This window comes from Onychostoma macrolepis, chromosome 01 (assembly GCF_012432095.1).
Source record: "Onychostoma macrolepis isolate SWU-2019 chromosome 01, ASM1243209v1, whole genome shotgun sequence".
Lineage (NCBI taxonomy): Eukaryota > Metazoa > Chordata > Actinopteri > Cypriniformes > Cyprinidae > Onychostoma > Onychostoma macrolepis.
This window is the reverse complement of record NC_081155.1, coordinates 36,279,440-36,305,533: the sequence shown is the minus strand read 5'-3', so window position 1 is coordinate 36,305,533 and position 26,094 is coordinate 36,279,440. Positions and strand designations below refer to the sequence as shown.

Here is a 26,094-nt window from a genome sequence, read left to right as displayed (position 1 = left end):
ATGTGTCGAGGAATTTTGCTCTGAGGTATTTATGATGGTAAATGCTTTTAAAATGTTACTGGTTTCAGAAGTGAGCATAAGGGATGTATGTTTTTTTTTTTTTTTAAAGAATGTTTTATTTTGATGTATTTCATTTATTATACATAAGTGGGAGTATTCTCTTCATGATTCGCCAAATCACAGGTTGGCTTCAGTTGAGACTGTTGGGAAGGAGTGCGTACCATGTGATATTCGAATGACTTTTCCTTTTAACTGCAGATTAATACAGCTGTGTTAGCAGAGGTTGTTTTTTTGCTGCTGATCTGAGGCCAGCTCTGCTTTTTTTTTTTTTTTTTCTTATAATAATTTGCGTTTGGGAAACTGGCCCTGGAACAGCATTTCAAAAGTCATCCTCTAAACTGAGCAATGTCATTAAGTTGAACACTGCTACTACTTTCACTGTGACTGGCCCACGTTTGATTTACTGAATCTGCATTCTATGTCTGTGGAGATAAGAATATGCATATATATATAGTACATAAATATCTATCCATAAAGGCATGTATTAGTTTACTATATGACTTTTAAAAAAGACATTTAAACACTATACCTTGGCTGCAGTGTGTGTATATGGCTGAACGAGAATAAAAGTGTATAAGTGTCACGCTGTGGTCAATATTTAATGGTTGTGTGTGAAGAAAAATCTGAAACTTGACATCATGCTTACAGTACATATCACACCTTTATTGTATTTTTCATTAAATATGTTGATTTGCTAGCGCCACCATGGCAACAAATTATGTAGTTCACATCCTCGTATTGGCGTTGAGGTTCTGTAAGTATCAGCAGAGGAAATGTCTTTAAGAAGAGAAAAAGGAACACGGAGAAAACGGAAAGCATGGTGTTGGCATAGTCCAGTAGTGGTGAGGTTTTTCCTCAAGGAAGACCGTTCCATTCCGACATTACCTTCTATGACATCTTCTTCCGATTGAGTGGCGCACAGACACTAAGTCGCCACTAGGGGCAGTGTGCATGCTTGTAAATCAGACTCGGCTCAATTTCGCTCTTCTTGCCATGGGCGAAAATAATGTCGGGATAAATAAAAAGCACAAATATGTGTGAAAATGATACATGTAGTTTCTCTTAAGCTACTTATATTTCTTTTTCTCATACAGCCATGATATAAAGTCAAAGGATAATATTTTCACAGCCACTCAATATAGGAAAATTAAGCTACATCGATCTGAAAGTAGGGTGATACTTCTAGATATGTTGGGTCGTAATGATGATAATCGCTATCATCGTTACCACATCAGATTCTTATGATATTGATAGAAATAAACAATTTGATAAGGAAACCATGAATTACACAACATAAACAAGAGCAAAAAGAAACAAATTATAGCATGGTCATTCAAAAAATAGTCCTCCATGCAATACCCAATGCTTGTCAATGTTTGATGTATCATATATGCTACATTCTCTTTGATATCTGTTATTTTTTCTCATATTCTATGACATAAAGGTAAACATACAGTCCATATTAGTATTCTGCAGTTCTCTTAATCAAATAAAGTAAATCTGAATCTTTAAGGAGCCAAACATTGTAAGCTAGCGAATATAAACAAAGCTTTTTGACAGCATTTACTAAAATTTTTAATTTTGCTGTAAGCCAGAATTTAAAGTACGTAATTTTAAAAGTTTTTTTTTTATTTTTTTTTTTTTTTAAGATTTTTATTTTATCATTTTTTATCTGAACGATCACGACATATGTACATCACCAGAACAATAGCAAGCTCAATATTAACATTCTTATCTTTCAAAATTTGATATATTGCACACACATAAATAGACATAAAAATACAGTACAGACTTGGGGAAAGGTGATTCTCTTTACATATCTATACATTTAAAATGCATACCAAAACAGCTTAAAAAAAGAAACAGAAAATAAAATGTTAAAAATACACTCCTTTTAATAATGTCCATATATGCGAATGGCCCACGGATTTTGGTGTAGGTGATGACCTTTAGCAAAATGTTTGAACTATCTGGTCCATGTGCGATAACATGTAAACGACCCTCCAGGGGGGAGGGGGAGGGGCGTGGTTGTTGGGAAGTAGGTGTGGCTTAGTAGACACACCTCCAGCTTGACTGACAGACAGTTGGGTTTTTGCTGATGGTTTTTCCTCAGTTGGGAAAAATTGAAGCTTAATATTCCATTAACTACAAAATATACACACAAAGAAACACACATTAATAACATTTAGAAATAAGCATGAGATTAAATTAGAATTAGCAAATTCCACTAAATTATGAAGTAATGTTAATGTGTTAATATGATATTTTTTCAGTTTGCCCAAATAAGCCACTAGGAGCAATAACAGGTCATTACATATCAAGCCTCAAGTCACTAGATCTGAATATGTGTCCTCAAATATACGCTACTATTAAAAATTAAAAATAACTGTTTTTGTATTTTAATACATTTAAAATGTAATTTATTCCTGTGATGGCAAAACTGAATTTTCAGTAGCCATTACTTTCATTCAGTGTCATATGATCCTTCAGAAATCATTCTAATATGCTGATTTGGTGCACAAGAAACATTTCTTACTACTATGAATGTTAAAAACAATTGTGCTGCTTTCATCTTCTTTTTCATGTTTCATTTTCATTTAACTGTGATTATTTGTTTTCAGGGTCCTTTGATCAACAGAAGATTCAAAAGAACAGCATAAAAACAAAAAATAAACTTAATACAAATTTATTAAATAAAAAAATGTACAATTAAAAAATAGAAATCTTTTGTAACATCATATACTTATGATCAATTTAAAGGGATAGTTCATTTGGGGGTTAGGGTGTAATGCAATCTCTGATCGCATGCAATTGCTGCACTCTCGCGAAAGCATGCAATTGCTTTCCAATGTGTGCTATTTGTTCTGATTTTACTTTCACTTTTGAACACGTTCAGCAAGGAGGAGAGAGGATGGAACGGGCCCACTGCTCGCGAATCGCTCTTCCGGTAGCCTACTGATAGGCTAGACGGTGCGCCCATGCTCCTCCAATTAATTATCCATTAACGGTTTAAATAAATAAGTTCGTTAAGAAAACTGAGGGGGCACAAATTCTTTCTACATTATTATAGTCAATAGTCGTGGGAGGGGACTGTGCGTAACTATGTCACTCTGCCAAGAATCTCAGAACAGCCTGCTCTGAGAAAGTGATCGTTATTATTGGGGATTTAAAAAAAGCACTGGGTGGATTTTTATCATTATAGGGTGGTTGTGTACACACACTGCCAACACACAGTTACAAACAACATGTAAACGTGAATTTTGCATCCGATGACCCCTTTAATTACCCTCATGTTGTTCCAAACCCATAAGACCTGCATTCATCTTCGCAGCACCAATGAAAATATTTTTGATGAAACACGGTCCTACGGGTTTGGAACGACAGGAGGGTGAGTAATTAATGGCAGAATTTGTATTTTTTGGTGAACTATCCCTTTAATGCATCCTCATTGAATAAAAGTATACGTGTTTAAAATTTTGATTTCTTGAAAGGTCAGACTCCGCAGAAACCATTTCAAATTAAATGATAAAAACCTTTTCACACACTTTCCTGAGAATGACCCTTTTGTGATCATGAACATTATTATTGCATACATTAACCAGTAGAGACACTCTATGAATCTTACTTGATGGGCACGCTGGGGGCTCCAGAGCGATGGAAGTGTATGTTCAGCCACTTGCCATCTCGACGGTGCCAGACGCGGGTCTCCTCTGACTGCATGGTGCGTGGCATCCCACAGCCATCCATGTACTGGGTCAGGCGGATGTACGCAATACATGCTGCATCCTCCCCAATCAGGTGCACATGGGGGTTCAGCAGGATAGTGTGTACAGGTTTATTACCTTTGGACAGTGCTAAAGAAGATGACAAAGAAATACGGTGATCAAAATACTGTTGAAAAACTATATTCTCTTTAAGTTTTGGGTGTGAAAAGATATGGATCTAGATACCGTTCTCAAAGTAGAACCTGTGGAAGTCATGCCCCTCCACCAGGTTTCCCAAAGCTTCTGGCTCAAAGGAAGTAAGACCAGGATCGCAAATCTTTCTGTGAGATAAAGAGTAGAAAGTAAAGTAAAAGTCTTAATTTGTGTGCAGACATTGGTAAAAAGAAAGCATTAGAAGTCTTCCGATTTCTGCCCATCAAAAGCTGTAATTAAGTGAGGCTTGGATCTAAATATAGATGGAGCACCTGTTATGAAAAGGTAACTATTAAATATAATCTTAAATATAACGCTTGTTTTGTTTACTGTGTGGAGACGTGCTGAAATCGCGTTTGGTCTCGTACTGTATCGCGTCCCTTGTCAGTGTCAGGCGCTTGCTTGGCCATTTGTTGTGATTAACAGGAAAGTGTGTTCAGCTGAATTGGATTAGTATTTTGTTAGACGGGTATAAAAAAGCTTAGTTTACAGTCGCAGCAGCCATTGTGTGAAGACCGAAGAGTGTAAAGACCATCGACTCTACCATGCGACTCCACCGGACAGGGACACCGGCAAAGGATATAAGTATCGCTTTCTATTTTTCCTCTTTCCTACTACTTGTTTCACTTCTGTTCAGTTTTTATAACTATTTCTTGCTATGTGTAAGTAAGTTAATGTTGTTTTTTTATCATGTGTGTTTGGCTCAGTGTTATTTTTTAGGATTACTGATAAACTAATGTAGTTTGATTTGTATGTGTTATCTGTTTTAGTTACAGTTGTAGTAATGTTGTCATTTTATTAGTTTTAGTTTTATTTAATTTGAGTTATTTTAGTACTTCAACGTACTAAATGGAAATGAAATAATATATATATTAAGGGGGCTGTGGTTGTCATAGCAACATGTTTGACCGTTCACTCACGCGTAAGCCTCAAAGTCTCCGTTGTTGATGGATTCAATCAGCTGTTCAGTCACCTTTATGATCTCCTGCTTTCGAGCTGAAACACACAGAGACGTCTAGCGAGTGAGTCAGACAACCTCGCAGCATGAGAACCAGTATTATTATTCAACATCCCAACTCATTTCAAAACTGAATTTATGCAATCCACAAAATGCAAACCTTTGTTTAGAAAGCACCAGACAAAATTTACAGTGAACCTTTATAGCTTCTGTCTTTGCAGGTTTTAGTTGGCTTCAGGGCTGGGCGATAAATTAGCAATGAATCATAAATATCGTTATTAGCACTTTTTATTTGGCCATTACATTTCTTAAAGAGTCTGTAATTAGACCAGTTTCACAATCATTTTTTGACTACACTCTCAGAAATTTGTATTTAAACGCCATTAATGTTCAGTAATGTACAAAATGTTGACAACGGTTGGTAAGTTTGATTCATTGCAACGAATCAGATCAAACTGGCCATTTCATTGAATCAATTCAAAACTGATTGAGTGATTCTTTTGCGTCAACACTCATGTTCACTTTAGTTCCTGCATGGCATAATAAATATAGGTAATGTATTAGTTTACAGATGCATTTAAATGAAATATACATTTTCTTGTTCATTTAGAGAAAAACCATGGAAAACTGGACCTAACTACTTCTATAAAAAACTAACAAACTTTAACTAAAAAGGAAAAACGGGAACACTTTAGTATAGAGACCAATTCTCACTATTAACTTATTGCTTATTAGCATGCCTATTATTAACATATTGGCTGTTTATTAAAGCACATATTCTGCATGACCATATTCTACATCCCTACCCAATACCTAAACTTAACAACTACCATACTAACTATTAATAAGCAGCAAATTACGAGTGTATTGAGGCAAAAATCATAGTTAATGGTTTGTTAATGGTGAGAATTGGACCTTAAAATAAAGTGTGACAGGAACAACTCCATCCTCCAAAACGTTTCAGAGCAAACGCATTCTGTAAATATTAAGATATATAGATTTTAAATAATATTTAATAAGAGGTTATATCGCCCAGCCCTAATTGGCTTACATAGAGGTTGTGTGAATTTTCTATAATGACTATGTACAATCTGTAGTTGTTCTGTTTTCTTTATTAATAGCAAGAGGCAATTTTGACACTCGATAAACAAAGGGCACCCAAAGGAAAGCGTATTCCTAGTACTCCTAGTGCTCTACGATGAGTTTCAGAATGAGCAGTGTTTACTGGTAGAAAATCACAGGCAACACTTTCATTCAAAGTATTAAAGTTTAAATTTACCTTTATTGATAACTTGGCAAGCTAAGGGACAGCAAAGAGATGGCTCATAATTGGTCAAAAAGGCAATTTCTTATGAAAGCACCAAATAAAACTAGAGCAATGTATCTACGTCTACTGATGATGACATAATAACTCCAGCCCACCGGGCAAAAAGACGTTAAATGTACTTTGTACTTTTAATATTTAACAGTTCATTTAATGTGAAATATTAATTATATCATTAAATCACTCATTCTCCAGCACTGAGTTTATGGTGTCTGCAAATTAATAGATGAAAAGAAAAAAAGGAATGGATACGTCTTCTAGCTGATGTCTTTCGCCCGGAAGGCACTGAATGACAAATGAGATGGAAAAGGGTTTGCGGCTTTCAAATGAGAAAAAGAGGACTTTACTTTTCTTCAGAAAAGCATTCCGTCTAATGCTTATTTTCTCTTACAATGGACATGCTTTGTAACATGGGGCCTTCAACCTTTTTTCAACATCATTTTCATTATTCAGCATAATGCCGCTGTTAGCATATGTGGAAACACCATTTCCCTCTGTGTTTCATAAGATATCAGAATGTTTTTTGTTAAAGAGTAAAAGAATCAGGGCTGTCAATTGTGTTATTTAGTGGGATTAACGTATTAAACATTTAACATTCATTTCTAAATGTATTTGAATTCATGTAAATGTTTGACTGTGCATTTAATTCAATGAACTACATTGACAGCCCTAAAATAACATAAAAAAAAAAGTTCATCATGTGAAACACAGAATCTAGACAAAATGCTTTTTGTCTCATGGTCATGTCAACATAAATTGCGAACAGAATCTGACGTTGAAAAACAGCGTATTGTCCTTTCAATACTGGTTTAGGTCCATTCCATATTACTGAGCTTAAACAAATCCAAAGCGAGTCTGTTTGTTTAAATATACACACATAAATATAGATCTTTTTTCAGGTTGGATTGGTGGGAAGGGGGAGAGATACTAAACAGAAGGAGCAAACATCAGGCTCTCAGGCATGGAGCAGGATGGGATACCGGAGCAAGTACACTCCTAGTGCAGTGGATCTCTCCGTATTAGGAATGTTGGGTGTAATACAGGATAATGCAGACTCTAGTCCTAAAACACAGGGGCAAAAGGTCAACTGAACAGTCTTTTCAGTGAGAAGAGGTTTGTTAGTGGTGCAACCGGAAGGCCTCAAGCACCTATAGAGAGCTAAAAGGCAGTCAGGTGGTTTTCTGGCAAGAATGAAGAGCGCTAAAGGACTTTCTCCCACGTCGAGAGCGTTTGAGACAGTGAGAGGGTGTCTTTTCATGAAGAGCACATTGAAAGAACGTTCTGGTACTTACACATTAAAACCTGATTTCCCATCGACTTGAGCATCTCTCTATTGATTCAGAGATTTACTTTTAATCCATCAGCCCTTTCTAACACATGCTACACGCATCTATGCCTCCCTCTCCTTCACAGACTGGAGTTGGAGTTTTTTTTCTTGAAAACCAGATGGACAAAATGGTTTTAATGCTAGGCTAAATTAGAATTTGATGTGTTCTCTATTGTGATTTATGATATTCTTGGCCTTAAAAGCACAGTCCATGAAGAATAGGCAGACACAGACGTGTGTCTGATAGAAACAGCTGGATGGATTAAAACATTTGGAGCATTGATGAGGAATGATGTTTGGAGTTGTCAATTAAAAAGTATCCTTAAAAGGGCAGATTTGATTTGTTGAGGGGCCTCTCGTTCATACAAGGGGGGTTCGAAGCATTTGAACGACGTTAGGGGAGGACGGGGTGATTTTGCCTCCTGCCCATTACGGACTTACTCTGCACCGAGGAGTTGGGCGCCTGCTTGGGCTCGGAGTTTTGCGGGCGGCCCGCGGGTTGCCAGATTGAATTAATGCTGAGGTTTCCAAAGCGTCTGGCTGTACATTGAACCAATGAGAGGAAGAAACAACAGGAGCAGGACAAACGAAAAAGAAGACATTTCAAATAGAACACTCGACAAGAAATACTGAAACAGACACCCTTAAGCAGGGAAACGAACGAAGGATGAAGGGGGGGAGAGAATGGCTGCAACGGGCAATACAAATTCGGTGGAGAAAATAAACAAGAAAGAATGTACATATGACTGAGGAGAAGCACAGATGGAAGACATATTGAGGAGGGAAAACAGCAACAAATGCCACGTCTACGGGCAGACACGCGGCCGGGGAAATGCCAGGCTTTACCTTTAAGGTCCTCATCCTCAATAGTTGTGTTGGCACTCTCTGTAGACTCCTGAAGAAATGTGAAAGAATACTTATGAATCACCTTCAGACTGGACACTGGACAGTGTCTCATTTGGTGTTGCTATTTTTGATTCACCTCCGCTAACAAAAATGCGCCACATTACCTTGTTTCTGTCCACTGGGTTGTGGATCACGGTAGTTTGTGGCTCCTGAAATAGTGCAAGGGAGTGAAAAAAGATTATTATTTGTATGGAAAAGAAGCTTGATAAAGCATAATAGCATATAATGGCTGTGTACCAGACACAACATGCATGGAATTGCAAATGACTTCGTTCTCAGGCATTAAAGAAAATATATAAATACAAACTGCTAAATAAATCCAACCAGCAAAACAATGCTATCAGAACAGAGTCTCATTACTCGCATGTGCCCTGCATGATAATGCAATCTGGACCCCCATCCAAAACACACTCTCACACACACACACACACACACACACACTCACACACACTCACACACACACACGCCTTCTTTCTCCCATTCATGCTGAAAGTTTTCCATGCATATTGCCAGTGCTTTAGCAAACACTACACCTCAAAAAGAAACCTGAAATCCCTATGGATGTGCATTTGTCCTCTAATATTTTGGAAGTAGACTCATTATTCTCTAAAATGGCTCCTCATCCAGTTCGGCTCATGCAGAGATGGAACAAAAATGTCCAGTTTGTTTGGAGTATAATTGGATCTGGCATAGCTTTAAAATACATATTTTAGCAGGCATTTTCATACCTAAGCAACTTAAAATGATGTGCAATCATGTGCACACATACCAAATAGCAATTACCAAAAGCACAAGGAATAGCAAAAGCTTTTAGCTCTAACTGCCCCCACAGAAACTAGATATATGGCAAATATTACATGCAAAATATATACAAAATATATAAAATGTATGATCAGTAATTCAGCACTGTATAAGAAATCTTTCTTGATCACCGAATCAGCATATTAGAATGATTTCTGAAGGATCACAAGGGAAAATATTACTGTTTTTACTGTTGATTAAATAAATGCAGCCTTGATGAGAATGAGATACGTCTTTCAAAAATGTTTGATTTGTAGTGTATGCTTAAAATACACGTACAAATATGTGACATTTTTACATTGGTGAAAACCATGATCATATATATTACTGTATGTCTTTTAAATGCATTGCTTGCCATATATCTGATTTGTTGTTTATGGGAATTACTAAATAAATCACAAGAAATTCCATAGATTTTGGATCAGTTTTCTCCTGCAATATGATATATTTTTTCTTTAAAACAAACAAGCTGTGGATCACTGCTATGAGGTGATCCCTAGGTCACAGACACATACACACACACATATCCTGACAGATACAATGTAATTAATCAGCCTGGTGGTCTTTGAGCGGGACTAAGCGGAACTGAAGATGTCTTGTCTAATGACCACCAGATTAGAGAAGATTACATACACACACTTGTCATTTGTCTAAGAAACATCACCCACTGAGTGCCTGTGTGTGTTAGACAGAAGAGAGAGAGAGAGAAACAGTCTATGTGTGTCAGTACGAGTGCGTCACAGTGTCGTCAGTCTGAAAGACATTTGTTTACATGCATGTCTGCGTCATTATGGAAGGCAAACAATGTCAAGCTACACACAGTGAAGAGCTTCAAGTGTATGACCCTATCAAAGCAATGCTAACACCGGCCATGCACTGCAATACTTCAATTATGCATCTGCCGGAAAAAGACAATCTGATTCAACAAGATTAAGATTTGAACAAATGGGAAATACAAATGGGCAAAAATAGTAGGCTAATGGCAATACACCATGACTGTGCAAGCAAAACCACAAGCGTTAAATGGATTTTTGTGCTTGAGATGCCATAAAACTAGATCATTGCAAAACATCAAGTAGCAGCAGTCGCTTTTGATGTTTCAAAGATAATTTGATTGAATACAACCCTAAATTTCCTGGAATTAAGAGTTCAAATGGAAGAACAACACATGGGTGACATAAAGGTGACATGAGAGGTAAGTAAAATCATGCAAGGTCTCTGAACTTTGGTTAGACGACACACCAACAGTGCCAGATTTACAAACCCTTGGTTTTCCTTGCATATGTTGTCTTTCATTTTAGCTTGATATGAAGTTCACATGGTCTTAAGCTGTTTTATATACCTTAAAAAAACTATAAGGCATAAAAGTGTTGCATTAGCTTATTAGCATTAGCATGAGCAATCTAGACAAACAATGCCAAAGCTGTTCCAAAATACAGGCAGCAACATCAGGCAAAATCCAAAGGCAGCATCATATATCCTTTTTAGACAAACCAATCCCAGAATGCAATGCAACATGTATGAGCTGTATGTACTGAAACATGAAAAATAGTACAACCTAATTAAAATTTCAGTATTTCACCAAACATCTGGTTACCAGATTATACCAGATTCTGGTATATGTTTTCTGCTTGTGTTAGCTTAGCAACATGCTAACATTACAATCTGTTGGAATCAAATATGAATTGTGTCATTTGCTTTATGCAGGAACACCATTTGTGTTTGTTTGATTGCTATTGTGTTATGGTGAAAAGGTAAGCAAATCTGGCTTGTTGGTTAAAGGGGGAGGGTCTACACGGGTGATGTCGTGCAAGGGGCGGGGTTGTTGTCGTGGGTACCAGTGCTGGGGCGGGGCCTGTGTCTTTGGGGCTGCTGGCTAGGTTGGTTTTGTTGTTAACCTGCAAGTGGGACGAGGAGCAGATCACACATTACCAAATATCACACTGATGGGGTCTACTGCATCACAATAGGGTTACAAAATTACACAAGACTGGGGGGAAACAGGAGTGTTGTGACAGGACATCCACAACTAGAAATACACACAGACAAACACAGATACGCATGAGGGAACTGATGATGGATGATCTGATGATACAGCAACTCCCAAACAAAAATTGTGCACATATATTGTGCCACAAATAACAAAAGAATTTAATTATAAAATTAAAGGTTCTGAGATTTATTAATTATTTTCTGTTGTTTTTTTTTTTGCTTTATAAATTAACTTTTTATACTTACCATATACCAAAATTGCACCCATTTACTTTCTTATTGCATGTTTCTGCATTAAGGTCTTATGGTGAATGATTCATTAGTGCAAAATAAATAAAAATATATATATTTATAATATTAATCACCAAATAGCCATTTAGGCATTGTTTTAGCAAACTCGGTCTGGCTTTATTCTTGTGTGTGACATTCACTTTTCATGATACAATCGATCTCGGATGCTTAAAATACAAGTCCCACCACTATATATTTTCAAGTGGAATATCCTGCTTAAAATGTCACATTATGAAAGTAAAATAGGTTGTGATTGGCAATGCACATTATTAATATTTTTTTACAACAACAACGTATATATTTTTAAAATAATTGATATCCTTTCTTTACTTATTTTTTAAATATGTTTTGTGAGAGTTGCCCAATTATTTTCAATTTTTCTTATGTAAAATCTGATAAAGACATAAAAGACACATGAGTGACACGTGGCAAACCAACATCACATTTAAAAAAAAATGGGTAACACTTTACAATAAGGTTCATTAGTTAACAACATTAGTAAACATGAACTAAGAATGAACAATACTTCTACAGCATTTATTAATCTTAGTTAACATTAATTTCAGCATTTACTAATGCATTATTAAAATCACAAGTTGTGTTTGTTAACGTTAGTTAATGCACTGTGAACTAACATGAATAAACAATGAACAACTGTATTTTCATAAACTAACATTAACAAAGATTAATAAATATTGTAATAAATGCATTGTTCATTGTTTGTTCATGTTAGTTAATACATTAAATAATGTTAATAAATGACACCTTATTGTAAAGTGTTACCAAAAAAAAATGTGTGTCAGAAACCTCTTATGTATTGTTTTAGAAGAAATGATCAGAAAATAAAATTCTAGATCAGGAAATAAATTGAAACAAGAAACTCAGGAAATGGAACACATTGGGGCAAAAGTATATGGGGCAAATTCACTAAACAGTATTTCAACACACAAAAACCCGCATCTTCTGTGCTCTTTGGCATATTTGTGCTCTTCCATGTCTATTCAAGTTAAGTAATTGTTCATTTTAGGAAACAAGTCCGCCTTTCTACATAGATTAGGCTTATTTAGACAGCAATTTATTTCTAATGATCTGCACTCAGAAGCAAAAAAAGATGCATGGTGTCCGTACTTTTTACTTGATTTGCATAATTTCTTTAGTGAATCCCTAAAAATCATTTTTAGTGAATTCCCCCCATAGTGCTTAAAATTAAAAACAATGGAATACACATTCATATACATTCATATACACATTCAAAATAAAAAGTGACAATGATGGGTAATTCCATTTAATTTCCAGCAAATTCAGGGAATTAACTAAACATTTTACTAATGACTGAAAGGTCCAAATAAATTTTTATTGCCAAAATTTCCTAAATAAAATCTGAAAATTGGAATTGAAATGGAATTTATCAAAATGCCACACAACACTCTAATATATTAACTATACTGTTGTTGAATTGGAAACTGATCCAATTAAAGACCTCAGAATTTCTGGAAAAACATCCAAAAAAACAAATGCAAACCTAAAGGATGTTCTGCTGCAAGATTATTCTCAGGCTTTGCCAAGTACTGATGTTCTTTATACATCTTAGTTTTGCCAAAAGATAAATAGGAAACAGATTTAACCCACCTTCACACCATCTGTCTTCTTGTTCAACAAGCTCTTGGCTGCTGTTGGATGAAAAATAAAAGGAAACCATGATTATTTATGCATAATAACATTATAAATCCATGAAGGCACATGCAGCAGGCATTCTGGGATTATTGTTCTCCTTATTGTGTCACAAGACCTCGGTCAGGAGAAACAATTCAAATAATTCATTTTTAGGATAGAAACTCTTGGTACACAAATGCAAGGCTAAGGGATCGAAAAGATTATACCCAGGACAGAATTTAAACCAAAATAAGCAACTCTATTTTTAGAGGATGTGTTTTATAGGATGTGTGATATACTGTGTACAATCTTCTCACAGTCTATGGCTGTAATCTCCTCGTTGGTAAACAGGAAGATATATAAAAGTGACTTTTTTTTACCCTAATATAACAGAAATCATCCTATTAAATTTATTTAATTACTTATAAATGTCATGATTATTGAACTGTCATGCTATGTGCATAGATATTATAAAATAATATACAAAATTGCATGCAAATATATTGTACAGCCTTCAAACATCTTTAACTAAAAGTAAAAAAGAAGCGCACACACTTGCCCTTGAAAAAAGAGTTGCTTTAGAATACAGCTTATTACAAATAAAGTGCAGACGACCATACAGCTATTACACTGAATCTAAGCTTTCTATCATTCTATTATCACATGTTTCCAACTATATTTTGGTAACAACCATCATATGTAAATGCTAAACCTATGAATTATATCTTATACATAAATGTAACATTCCAGGATGTACATGAACATATCCAGACAGAAATGTAACCAGAAAATGATCAAGCATTCAAAATACTTCTATGAGCAAGACAGAAAACATTTACTCACCCAATAACTCAGAATTATTATATTGCGATTACATTCATAAAGTATTTGTTTTTTATTTTATTATTGAAAATGCATATTGAAACTTGCAGTTTTGTTTGTTTAAAACATTGCATGTAAGTTCAAGATTAATGCTAGTTGACGTTATGAATGTAATCTGTTTGATTCCATGCAAACAAGGGTAATTAGTATCTCAGAGTAACAGGGAAGTGTGTCAAACAAGCAAACCAGCTCACTGGTTAGAGTAAAAACACATCCCCTTCTTATGTCCAAACAGACTCTTACCTCACAGGACACACAGGACCCCCCCCACCCAAAAAAAGAGATAAAGCAATGATAAACAGGAAAGAAATGTTAAATAAAATGTCTGAAAAGGTGTACTTTACCACCTTGCTTTAAAAAATAGTCTTTGTCTAAAAAAAACTTAAAATAATAATAATAAACAACAAATTAACTGTAAAATAACCAGTAACAAGATTAATGAAATATAGCATTATGAGAATCATGTTCACATGTAAGAAGATAAAAAAGGGAGTTTAAACACACACACACACACACACGCATTCACACATACAGGTCAGCAGAGCCAGACATACCTGAGAAGTTTCTTGTGACCAGGAGAGTGGTCAAAATTGCACCCTAGTTGCAAGAAGTTTTGGAAATTAAAGAAAAGGAAAAAAACAACAAGCAAGAGAGAAATGAAAGAAAGAATAGTACAGAAGCAGAAGCAACTGCAGGAGCAATGTATACCCTTATTTTCATAATGTATGTGGAGGATGTCTAATTTGCTGGAACATCTTGTCAGTTTTGGGCATTGCAAATAATCATTGCATTACATAGTTCTTGGAGTTTTGGAAATAATGAATAAAGAAACACTATTTTTTCTAATTTACACACAATAACACTGCTACTTTTAAGTAACGTGTTATACTTCTGGCAAACACAATTGATAACTTTCCTTTCCTCACAACATGGGTTACCCTGCTGGTAGATTTATCAAATCTAACTCAATTATTTTCATGAATAATTGGCAATTATAATGTAATTAGCATAACAAGATAGGGAGTAATGCAATAACACAAAGCATTACATTTAAAATAATCCTTCTTGCAAGCAGTAAGGAGATAAATGCATAGTTTGTGAGACTCTGTGTGAAGAAAGCTGAAGATTGATCAAAGGACATGTTTAAAGAAAGTCAGACCAAAACTAACCTTGAGTTTCCTTCTTGCATTGAATTTCTTCAAGCACTCCACGGTTTCCTGTCTGTGCATCATAGAGGCTACAGTGGAGCGTTGCTACAGAAAGAGACAGATCATTAGTGAAGATTAGGAAATTCTTTTGTTGTATTTAAAGAAGCATGCATGTTAGTGTGTGTGTGTGTGTGTGTGTGTGTGTGTGTGTTGAAACACATACGCAGATCCAGGGGTGTTTGAGGGCTTCAGCAGCTGTGATGCGTTTAGAAGGATTGATAGTCAACATCTTATTAATCAGATCTTTAGCTTCAGGGGTCACTGTGTCCCACTCAGGAGAAGGAAACTACATACAGACATAAGATACAACACAATAATCCATCATTTAATCATTTTTGTATGAATTTGTAAGCCTTGGAAGCCAATGAACTGAAGATGACATCAATTTATCATCCGAGTTATTAGCAATATAATCATATGTTGCATTTGTAGCTGTAACAGATTTAATAATCTTGTAGTGAACACTGTGCAAGCAAATCATTGGAAATTCAGACTCACGTCATATGCACCAGCCTTAATCTGCTGATAGAGGCGATGCTGGTCTTCATCCCAAAACGGTGGATATCCAACCAGCAGAATGTAGAGAATCACACCTAAGAAACATATCTCCTATTATCGCCACATTCAGAGAGAAATATTCTTCAAACAAATACTTGAATATCACGTAATCTGGTCATACATTTGGCTAAGATGACTGTACTTAAGCAATCACATTCAAACACTGCGTACGGTGGAATCAAATAAACATGGTACTCTGGTACTACTACTATGTTTTTTGGACATCTACCATAGTAATGTTACGTTTAACTTCGGATGACAGTCCTGAGGTGTGATGCATGACTATGGTAATAATTCAGTACCATTCAGAAAGCACCATGGTATTACCATCTAACATCTTTTTTAAATGAGAAGAACTTCCTGATGGTGAATTTGAATAATTGTGCAATCATTTTAACATCAAGACTAAATTGAAACATTCATTCAACTGCTTGAATTGGACTAACTAGTTTTAAGCCTAAAAACAGAAAGACAATTTACCAGGGACACTCCATTTAGCTGATTAGATTCAACGCTCCTTAAAAACTCAGGCTGCAATAATTTAATAATCGGTTAATGAGCTTCAACAGTGACATCCATCACACCGACTCACTTACGAGGCTGATATTTTTGTGACTCATTCATCCCTTACCACAGGCCCACATGTCCACCGGTTTGCCGTAAGGATCTTTCCTCAAGACCTCTGGGGACAGGTACCCTGGAGTACCAGCAAAACCTGAACAGAGAGAGCGGTTTAGAGAAATAAGGGAGCAGTTTCTACAGTATTCATTTATTATTTTGTAGAATATTAAAAAGTGTAGTCATGCAAAAATGTTTAAAGCAAAATTACTAATAAAACAGTGTTCCCTATAAAATTATGCTTTTACAGCCTCGACTGAGCCTGATTACGTTTTTGAAGCAAACTTGTTCTAATTAAATACACTTCATTACAAAAATACTCTCAAATGCTGACATACACCATTCAAAAGTTTGGGTCTATAAGATTTTTTAATGTTTTTGAAAAAAGTCACTTATAACGATGCATTTATATGATCAAATGAGTGCTGTTATGTTTTGTTTACATAATATATGTGTGTATACTGTGTATTTTTATTATGTATATATAAATACAAACACATGCATGTATATATTTAAGAAAAATATATGTTTATATATTTATATATATAATATAAAAATATTAATGTATATACATGTAAATATTTTCAAAATATATACTATATGTGTGTGTATTTATATATACATAATAAATATACACAGTACACATACATATATTATGTAAACAAAAACTTTTATTTTGGATGCGATTATATGCGAGATTAATCGTTTGACAGCACTAGATCAAATATACAGTAAAACATTAATATTTTTATTCTTGTTCATATTACAATTTTAAATGAATGTTTTCTATTTTAATATATATTAAAATGTAATTTATTCCTGTGTTGTCAGGTTATTAAAGTTAAACTAAAACCATTAAAAAATTTAACTTTATTTGGAGTATTTCATTATTGAACAGTGCACTAAAAGGTGTTTTAATATCACTGCTTATAGGGATTGTATGATCTCTGTATAATCTCTCAAATTTTCTATTTAAAATATAATTAATATAATTATTCAAACTGAGCATACTCCTAATCCATTAGCATATTTATTGACATATCATTTAAGACTTACTGATATAAAATTATTATTAAACTTACTTTGGAGTATTTCAATACTGCACAATCCACATTTCTTACTATAATGCCTAAAAAGTGTTTTAACATCACTACTAATTAGGATTGTATGATCTCTGTATAATATCAGTCTTTAAATGCAATATATTTAAAGTATACCTGACGTATACTTGCAATAGTTCCACTTTAGCACAATCAAATATACTTCAGTATATCTTTAGCTGGACTTCATCACTAGTTCCACACAATTAAAGTGCATTAAGCACAAAATTAGTTGTTCCAGTATAACAGACTTTAAATATAACAGTTTAATTTACCAAGAGTACAACTGCGTGGAATTTTTATTAAGCACATAAATATAAAAATGTATTTGTAGTATACTTTCAAATACATTTTAGGGGAGTATTCAAAAGTAATTCAAACTAATAGCTTCAGTTAGAGTTTGAGAGTCTTTTGACTCTTAAGAGTGATTTGTTTGTGATTTGTTTGTCAATCTATCTATCTATCTATCTCTATCTATCTATCTATTTATTTTTTTGTGGTACTTACCAAACCATGCCTGCTGGTCACCCTGGACCTCTATGGCCAAACCAAAGTCAGCAAGCTTAACTGCTGCCCCCTTCATCTTACTGGCCAACAGCAAATTCTCAGGCTTTAAGAACAGCACAGAGACACACAAGCATATCACTAAATGGTCTTAATTCTCCCTTAGGTAATGACTTTTCTAAACGTAGCTATTTATTGAATAAAAGGTTTTTTAACAGCAGCCATGCTATGACTCATTCCTCCTCAGCAGGTTGAAAGACATTTTGGCCAAAGAACAAAAAAGCGAAATCTGTCAAAATCTGAATTGTATCTGCACAAATGTGGATTGATTTTTACTAGTTAAAAAGCTTTGTAAAGATTTCAGTAGATGAAAGGATAAAATATTAGATTCTCAGACACAGCAAGGCTATTTTCTGTTAGACAATACGAGATCCGGCTACGTCAGACTGTGCTAAATTTGGCACTGAACTGTGCTACATTGAGCACCACTGTCTGGAGAAGCATAAGTGTGTGTATGTGTGTGTGTGTCCTGACCTTCAGATCCCTGTGGACGATCCCATTAACATGGCAGTGATGAACGCTCTCCAAAATCTGCTGAATGCAGTGACTAAGAAAGAGAGAGAGGCAGTGAAAGAGAAAGGTAAGACAGAGGGGAAGCGTGACAAAGGCAGCCGGAAGGAACACAAGTAAAAAAATCAAGCAACATAATCAGTAAAAAGAGGGAACTTAGAGGTAAATAGAGATAATAGAGAGTTTATCAGCCTTTTTTGTGAAGTAAAAATGCAGTTGTGGAGGATTTACATAGAATTATACATTCATGGATGCATGCAGTCATTAATCATCTATAAATAACATGCCACACACTTTCTTGTCCAGCCCCAAAGACACACATGCACATTTTCCTTTACACATGCAAAATTACACTGAAGGAGGCGAGGCTGTAAAGGCAAGCAGTGTATAATTTATCATTGGTATAAATAACTCGCACACAGAGAAACAGGCTCACAAATGTGTGCGACCTAAAAGAACTGTCTGTAAACATATTTTATGTAGAGCAAACTTGACGTTATGAATGTTCTAATGCGCTACTGATATAATATGTCTGTCTGAATGTTCTTACCTGGCATCAGCCTCACTGTAGTACTCTCTTGCTACAATATCTTCGAACAGCTCACCTCCAGTAACCCTGAGGTCAAAGGTCAATATGTAAAGTTATTGTTTTGCTACACGCTTTCATAAAAGCAATGTAATTTCAAAATATGTTTCATTCCTGAAGAAGTGCTTTTCTATCCTGAATCCTAAAAGTCCTGAAGTCAGATTCAGCAATCAGAGAAGTCACTGTTACCATAGAAATGGCAATTACCATAGTCCCCACAGTAGGGAGTTTTTGCAAGATAGCGGTGGATAGTTAGACTGTAAAAAGAGTGGAATAACAATAGAGAGTATGATGGGGGTAGACAGACCATTATGGTGACATTATGGACCTCTCAATCAAAAAAAAAGCACACTGATTGAAGCAAAGGCATCCCTTGTGAAAAAAGAAGCATGCTTAAGCACACTATTATAAAAATATATATATATATGTTAGTTATGTTAGTATGTTAGTTAAAATACTTTTTAAAGCCTGACAAAAAATTATTAAAACAATGCTTTAAAATGTATTTTCAAGTAAAACTTTTAATTTTGCAATATTACAGTAAGTATACTGAAGTGTTACAAAACAGTCTCTCCACACTTAAAGTGATAGTTCACCCAAAAAAGAAAATTCTGTCATCATTTACTCACCCTCAAGTAGTTCCAAACCTGTATTAATTTCTTTGTTCTGCTGAACACAAAGGAAGATATTTTGAAGAAAATTTGTAATCAGGCTGTTTTGGGGCACCATTGACTTCCATAGTAGGAAAAAAAATACTATGGAAGCCAATGGTGCCCCAGAACTGCTCTGTTTCCCACATTCTTCAGAATATCTTCCTTTGTGTTCAACAGGACAAAGACATTCATACAGGTTTGGAACTACTTGAGGGTGAGTAAATGATGACAGAATTTTCTTTTTTGGGTGAACTATCAGTTTAAGTGTCCTTTTATTTCATTAATATTATATCTGCAAGTACAACATTAATATATATATATATATATATATATATACTTTTGAGAATTAAAGTACACTACAAGTGCAAAAATTAATTTTCACAAGGAATTGCCTGATATTTGTACTCTACAACATGCATTTACATACCTGAATACAGTTTTTAATATGATTTGAATTAGAGAAGCAACAATTTTTATTGAACGCCATTTATATCAACATTTGTAATTGAAACAACAAATTTGCTACTAAGGACGACCTATCTTCACTTACCTAATATGAGATGTTATATAGCATTTAAACAGACTAATTCAATTATGCCTTTCAACAACGCTTTTTTTTATGTGAAAATTTTGTGAATGACATTGTACTGTTTGGTTGTAGTTTCTGTAAGCTATAGTCCAGTGATAAAGTGAGCTGTACTGTTGAGCTCGATTCAAAACCTAAACTGAAAATCAACACTGTATGTTTATTCGTACAAAATCTGACAGTGTTTAAAAATAGCAGTGCAAGCAGTTGTCATACTGTGTGAATCTGGGTCACAAACAGTTGAATATTACTGAATATGACAGCTTGTGTCTCTCTTCTTGTTTTTCTCTGCTTGTTTGTCCTTGTGTTCTCGTCTCTGTTTGCCTGCCTTTCTCCCATCAGCCACATCAGCTACTAGCAAAACTACATCATAAGCCATTTATGACAGAAGATATTTCTTGATGCCATGCAGACAGGAGTCAGCACAATCCACTGCTCTGCTCTATTTCAAAGGATATATTCACACAGTCAGTGTTTAGGACTGACAACCGTATTCACAAACAGGTGTGACTCTTGAATTGTCCTGTTCATACAATAATATATTATACCGTTCAACAGTTTGTAATAATTATGATTTTAATGTTTTTAAAAGATGCTCACTAAGGCTGCATTTAATCGAAAATACCGTAAAAACAGTAATATTGTTAAATATTATTACAATTTAATATAACTGTTTTTTATTTGAATACATTTTAAAAAAGTATGTATTTCTGATGGCAAAGCTGATTTCTAGCATCATTCCTCCAGTCTTCAGTGTCACATGATTATTTAGAAATCATTTTAATACACTGAATTAGCACTCAAGAAACCTTTCTAGTTGTTATCACTGTTGAAACAGTTTTTGCTGATCAATATTTTTGATGCACTAGCATTCAAAGGTCTTGGGTAAGTAAGATTTATTTTTAAAATACTTTTATTCAGTGAGGACACATTTAATTAAAAGTGAAAGTGAAAAAAACCCAAATATATATATATATATATATATATATATATATATATATATATATATATATATATATATATCACTGTTTCCACAAAAATATAAAGCAGCAAAAACATTGATATTAATATATAAGAATTATTATTAATAATTGATCCCCAATAATAATTGATAATAATTAAGCACCAAATCCTAATTTGAAAAAAAAATATATATATATATATATATATATATATATTTATTTAATTAAAATTTTCAAATATATTCAAATAGAAAACAGTTCTTTTAAATTGTTACATTTCACACTATTGTTGTTTTTACCTTACTTTTCAAATTAATAAGCTTGAAAATACATTAAAAAAAATTAATTAAAAAATTTTTTTAATGTAATTATTCTACAGCTTAAAGGGGAATGTTATAAAAATGGGGTTGTCATGTTAGTTTATCATCAAACTGTTTGTGAACGTAACTATTTAACACTCAAAAACAGGACTGGCAACTGTATGCAGCTGCAGTATGAACGTAGCCAAAAAAAACAAACAAAAAAAAAAACATTCTATAAGTCACTTCTATAAAGCAATGCTGAAAATGGGCTCACTGATTCAGAGATTTGCCGAAGGCTGCCCTCTGGGCACTGTCCTGCTATCACATAAATATCAGTAGCACTTTGTAAATGGGGCAGTCTAATACTAACCACACAGACTCTGAGAAAGCAAAGATAGAAAAGAAAGCCTAATAAGAAGTAAGGAGGAGATTGTATTAATATATACTTACAGATCAAAAACTAGGTAATGGAAGCCCTCCTCCGATATGCTGTCATGTAGTCGAACTACAAAGAGAATTTTCTCTGTCATTTTCTCATCTTTAGTTACCATTAGGTAATACAAATCTCTGGTAAAACGTCTTTGGAAAAACTGAATCCATTACCAATATTCGGGTGTTTCAAGAGACGGCAAATCCGGGCCTCTCTCTCCAGCTTCTGGTGATCTGAAACAGATTTCAAAAAAACAATTTATTGAGATTATTGATATACTGGACATGTGTCAATCAATAAGATGCTGCATGCAGATCTGTCTATGAAACAGTGCATTTTCATGTCTAGTGCTTCTGTGAGAGGCTGCAGATCTTTTAATCACCACCAGAGGACAGTGTTTTAATGCCTGTGAGGGTGTATGCAGGGCAGATGGCACCCTGACCTGCAGAAAACTATAAATAACCACATGCGCTCTTCTCTCTTCTGTGCTAATCTGATATATTAAAAAAAAAAAACATACTAAACTTAACTCGCAATCAGAACAAAACATTATGTGACACGATTCAGGATTCAAAGTAATTTGAAGCATCTCACATCAGTCACATTAAAATTAACAAGCCATTAAGACACAATGGAGATAAACAAATTAATAAAGCAATTTTTTTTTTCTGCGTAGTGTACTGTACATGTACACTGCCTACCTAGAAAAAGAAACAATCAATATAGGCAAAGATAAATGCTTCAAAGTGTAGTATGCTGCATTGTTTTACAGGTCCTCATTACGCTGAATGCTATGCTAAATTCATCCCAGAAAGGGTTATTTTGCATTTTGAATTAATTTTTGTGTAAAAAATGTCTGATTAAATAATGAGTTAAAGGGATGATTCACCCAAAAATGAAACACTCACACTCGTGTCATTTATTTCATCTGTTGAGCACAAAAGAAGACATTTTGAAGTATGTTGATAACCAATCAGTTGACGGTAACCATTGACTGCAATAGTATTTTTTTTTTTACATACTACTGACGTCAATGGCTACCATCAATTGTCTAGTTACCAACATTGTTCAAAATAGCTTATTTTGTGCTCAGCATAAGAAAGAGACCCATACAGGTTTGGAACAACTTGAGGGTGAGTAAATAATGACAGGATTTTCATTTTTGGGTGAACTATGTATCTCTTTATGCCGTCCCTTTTGAAAAGAAAGGGTAATAAATGTTAGAAATGAAAGACTGACAAAATACATGAATACTGCACATTTTGGCAAATGCATAGTGCACATTATGCATAAAATACTGCTAAAATAGCATGAGATGCATGCTAGTATGCAATTCTGCACATAGCCATAATTGCAGCTGATTCATTGTGAAATGAAGCCTGGTGAATCACATAAAAAACATGATTCATTTGAATTTGAATTGAGATCATAAATGAATAGCTCATGTCTGCTCAGCCTTAGGCCACATTCAGTGCCTTCTCTCATTTTTGTTCAAATGGAGGGAATAAATTAAGTTTTGAAGAGGGTGAGGGGGATAAAATAGCATGCACATTAGCTCAAATAATTCAGTTCCCCATTTTATATATATATATATATATATATATATATATATATATTTTTTTTTTTTTTTATTATTATTTTTTTATCAGTTTATCGTAACTCTCTCCTTCTATCTAATAAACTCCCCCCACCCCCAGCTCCACAGGTAGTCAACCTACCAACCAGCCAGACATCTGTTGTCTAGCAACTCCTCCACCAATCAGAACGCAAAGGCCTCTCTTCCTCTCTGCAGTGGAACCAGCCCTGCATGCAAATATCAGAACCCTCTGGATCCCACAGAACCCAAGCAATTACAGCACAACTCTCAAAGTTCAGAACCAAACTTTAACACTATCTCCTGTCACCCTAGTCAATAAATAGTACTAACAATCCATGATAAATGCAACACCATCTTATCATGATTACACAATTGCTGGTTACATATTTCTCACATCACATATTTAAACAAAAATCTTTCAGCACAAGAATTATGCGCAGATAAGTATGCAAATTCCCAAGACGTGCCTAGATCTACACTGAAGCAGATGGCTCATTCATACACTGAACAATATTAGTGCTATTGATCTGGCTTTGAACCAAGAACAACCACCATCATAAATTACACTTTTAATATTGGACAACAGCAATGAAACAATTAATGCAGGAGAGCAGAATTATGGATTTTTGCATTAGTGTCCTAAATATAATAAATAGACAGAGAAGTATATTATATAAACATCTAAAATACCAGGGGAAACAAGGGAAATTAGGTCCTAACTGTATAATTGTCTATGATTTACAGTTGTACAATACAAAATATAACACTGAAAAATCTAAATACATTTTTTTTTCATTATATTCATTAATATAATCAGCATAATTTGTGTGAAAAGGCAAATATATATAGTACATAATATATATATATATATATATATATATTATACTGTATATATTATACTGTTAGTATAATGACAAACACTTAGGCTATCAGCTGTAGCATCAGTTTGAAGGAAAGGGAATCCTTCGAAACCATAAACCAAGAGCTGAATGTCAGCAGATTTGTGGACCTTAGCATTTGTACATGGCCTTTTCATAAAGAACTGTACTCTGGACTATACATGAATCAGTGTTGTCAGTAGTAGAGCAGTGTGTGCACTATATGTACAGTATGTATAAAATGCAGTCTGGTCAGTAGCAGGGAAAGGCCTACATTTGACAGTCCCGCTTCCTCCCCTCTTTTCAACGCTGTTCTTTTTTTACTTGCTATCTGAAGCCTTCCGCACTGCAGCAGTGTGTGTGTGTGTGTGTGTGTGAGAGAGAGATGCTGTTTGTGTGAGATAGAGAGTATTCCTTCATGTTTTGTGCTGCTTTTCCAGGAGATTAATGAGAGATTTGAGATCATCAGAGAAAGAGAGAAAGAGAGAGAGAGGGAGAGAGCAATAAACCTCTGAAATGAGTGACCAAACTTGGCTAGTCCTTTCACTTGGCTATAGCAATCATGCTTGATAAATAAATAAATAACAAGGTTCACAATCTTCTGATCTGTACCCAGCTGCCTATATTCAGACCAGAACAGAACCATGCAATGACTTCCAGATGCAGCTTGATTTACGTACTGTTACTGTTGTTCTTGTTTCCTGGTGCATGTAAGTATAGTCCATTAGTAAGTATATCCAGACAAAATTCAAAAGCAGTTGCAAATTGTATTTCACTATATTGCAAAATTGCATATATTTGTATTTTGGGGGTGATACATACATTTGTAAATCACTGTAGTTGCCTCTCTCAACAGCTGGGAGGATTGAGGAGAGTTGTTCATGATTATTTGCATAATTATTAAATAACAAGGCAAAAAACTCCCACCCCAAAGTCTCACAAGTGATACTGTACACCAGGCATCCTCAAATCTGGCCCACTCCGGCAGAGTTTAGCGCTAACCCTAATCAAACACACCTGAGCATGCTAATCAGAGTCTTCAAGATCATTAGAAAATCACAGGTAGGCGAGTTTAATCAGGGTTGGAGCTAAACTCTGCAGCAGATTGGCCCTCCAGGGAAAGATTTGAGGAACCCTGCTGTACACTGTAAAGCTTTACTGCAAATTTGCCATGTTTTTCACACTGAGATACCTTATACTCATGTCCGTTACATGGATGAGACTATTAATCACTGGTTAACTGTTATGGGTTATCAATGGCCAATGCCAATACTGTTAACTAAAAATCAATATATTGACTATATTGTTCACAAATACACTGAAAATATTATTAGAATTACTTTTTACAATATTAGAGACTGCATACTTTTTAGCAGTTTCTATTCCAATGTATTTTTACCAATTAAAGGTGACATATCATGAAAATCTGAC

The 26,094-nt window shown here is 34.7% G+C and overlaps 1 protein-coding gene across 14 annotated transcripts in view; it reads right to left on the bottom strand.

The window, feature by feature from the left end:
• Positions 1 to 90: 90 nt before the first annotated feature.
• Positions 91 to 26,094, bottom strand: part of camk2d2 (calcium/calmodulin-dependent protein kinase (CaM kinase) II delta 2) — a 40,955-nt gene continuing 14,951 nt past the window's right edge. The window contains exons 3-22 of one of the 14 annotated variants that reach the window (XM_058780392.1): positions 22,362 to 22,421; positions 22,209 to 22,263; positions 19,220 to 19,285; positions 18,634 to 18,706; positions 18,103 to 18,205; positions 16,509 to 16,592; positions 15,818 to 15,912; positions 15,483 to 15,605; positions 15,281 to 15,364; positions 14,666 to 14,708; positions 13,206 to 13,246; positions 11,132 to 11,191; positions 8,597 to 8,641; positions 8,433 to 8,481; positions 8,028 to 8,126; positions 6,215 to 6,235; positions 4,898 to 4,973; positions 4,011 to 4,105; positions 3,686 to 3,914; positions 91 to 2,205 (exon numbers count right to left, since the gene is read on the bottom strand). In XM_058780392.1, coding sequence (XP_058636375.1) covers positions 2,202 to 2,205; positions 3,686 to 3,914; positions 4,011 to 4,105; positions 4,898 to 4,973; positions 6,215 to 6,235; positions 8,028 to 8,126; positions 8,433 to 8,481; positions 8,597 to 8,641; positions 11,132 to 11,191; positions 13,206 to 13,246; positions 14,666 to 14,708; positions 15,281 to 15,364; positions 15,483 to 15,605; positions 15,818 to 15,912; positions 16,509 to 16,592; positions 18,103 to 18,205; positions 18,634 to 18,706; positions 19,220 to 19,285; positions 22,209 to 22,263; positions 22,362 to 22,421 — 1,505 coding nt within the window. In that variant the 3' untranslated portion in view covers positions 91 to 2,201. The other 13 variants (XM_058780403.1, XM_058780420.1, XM_058780429.1 and 10 more) reach the window with 13 other exon arrangements.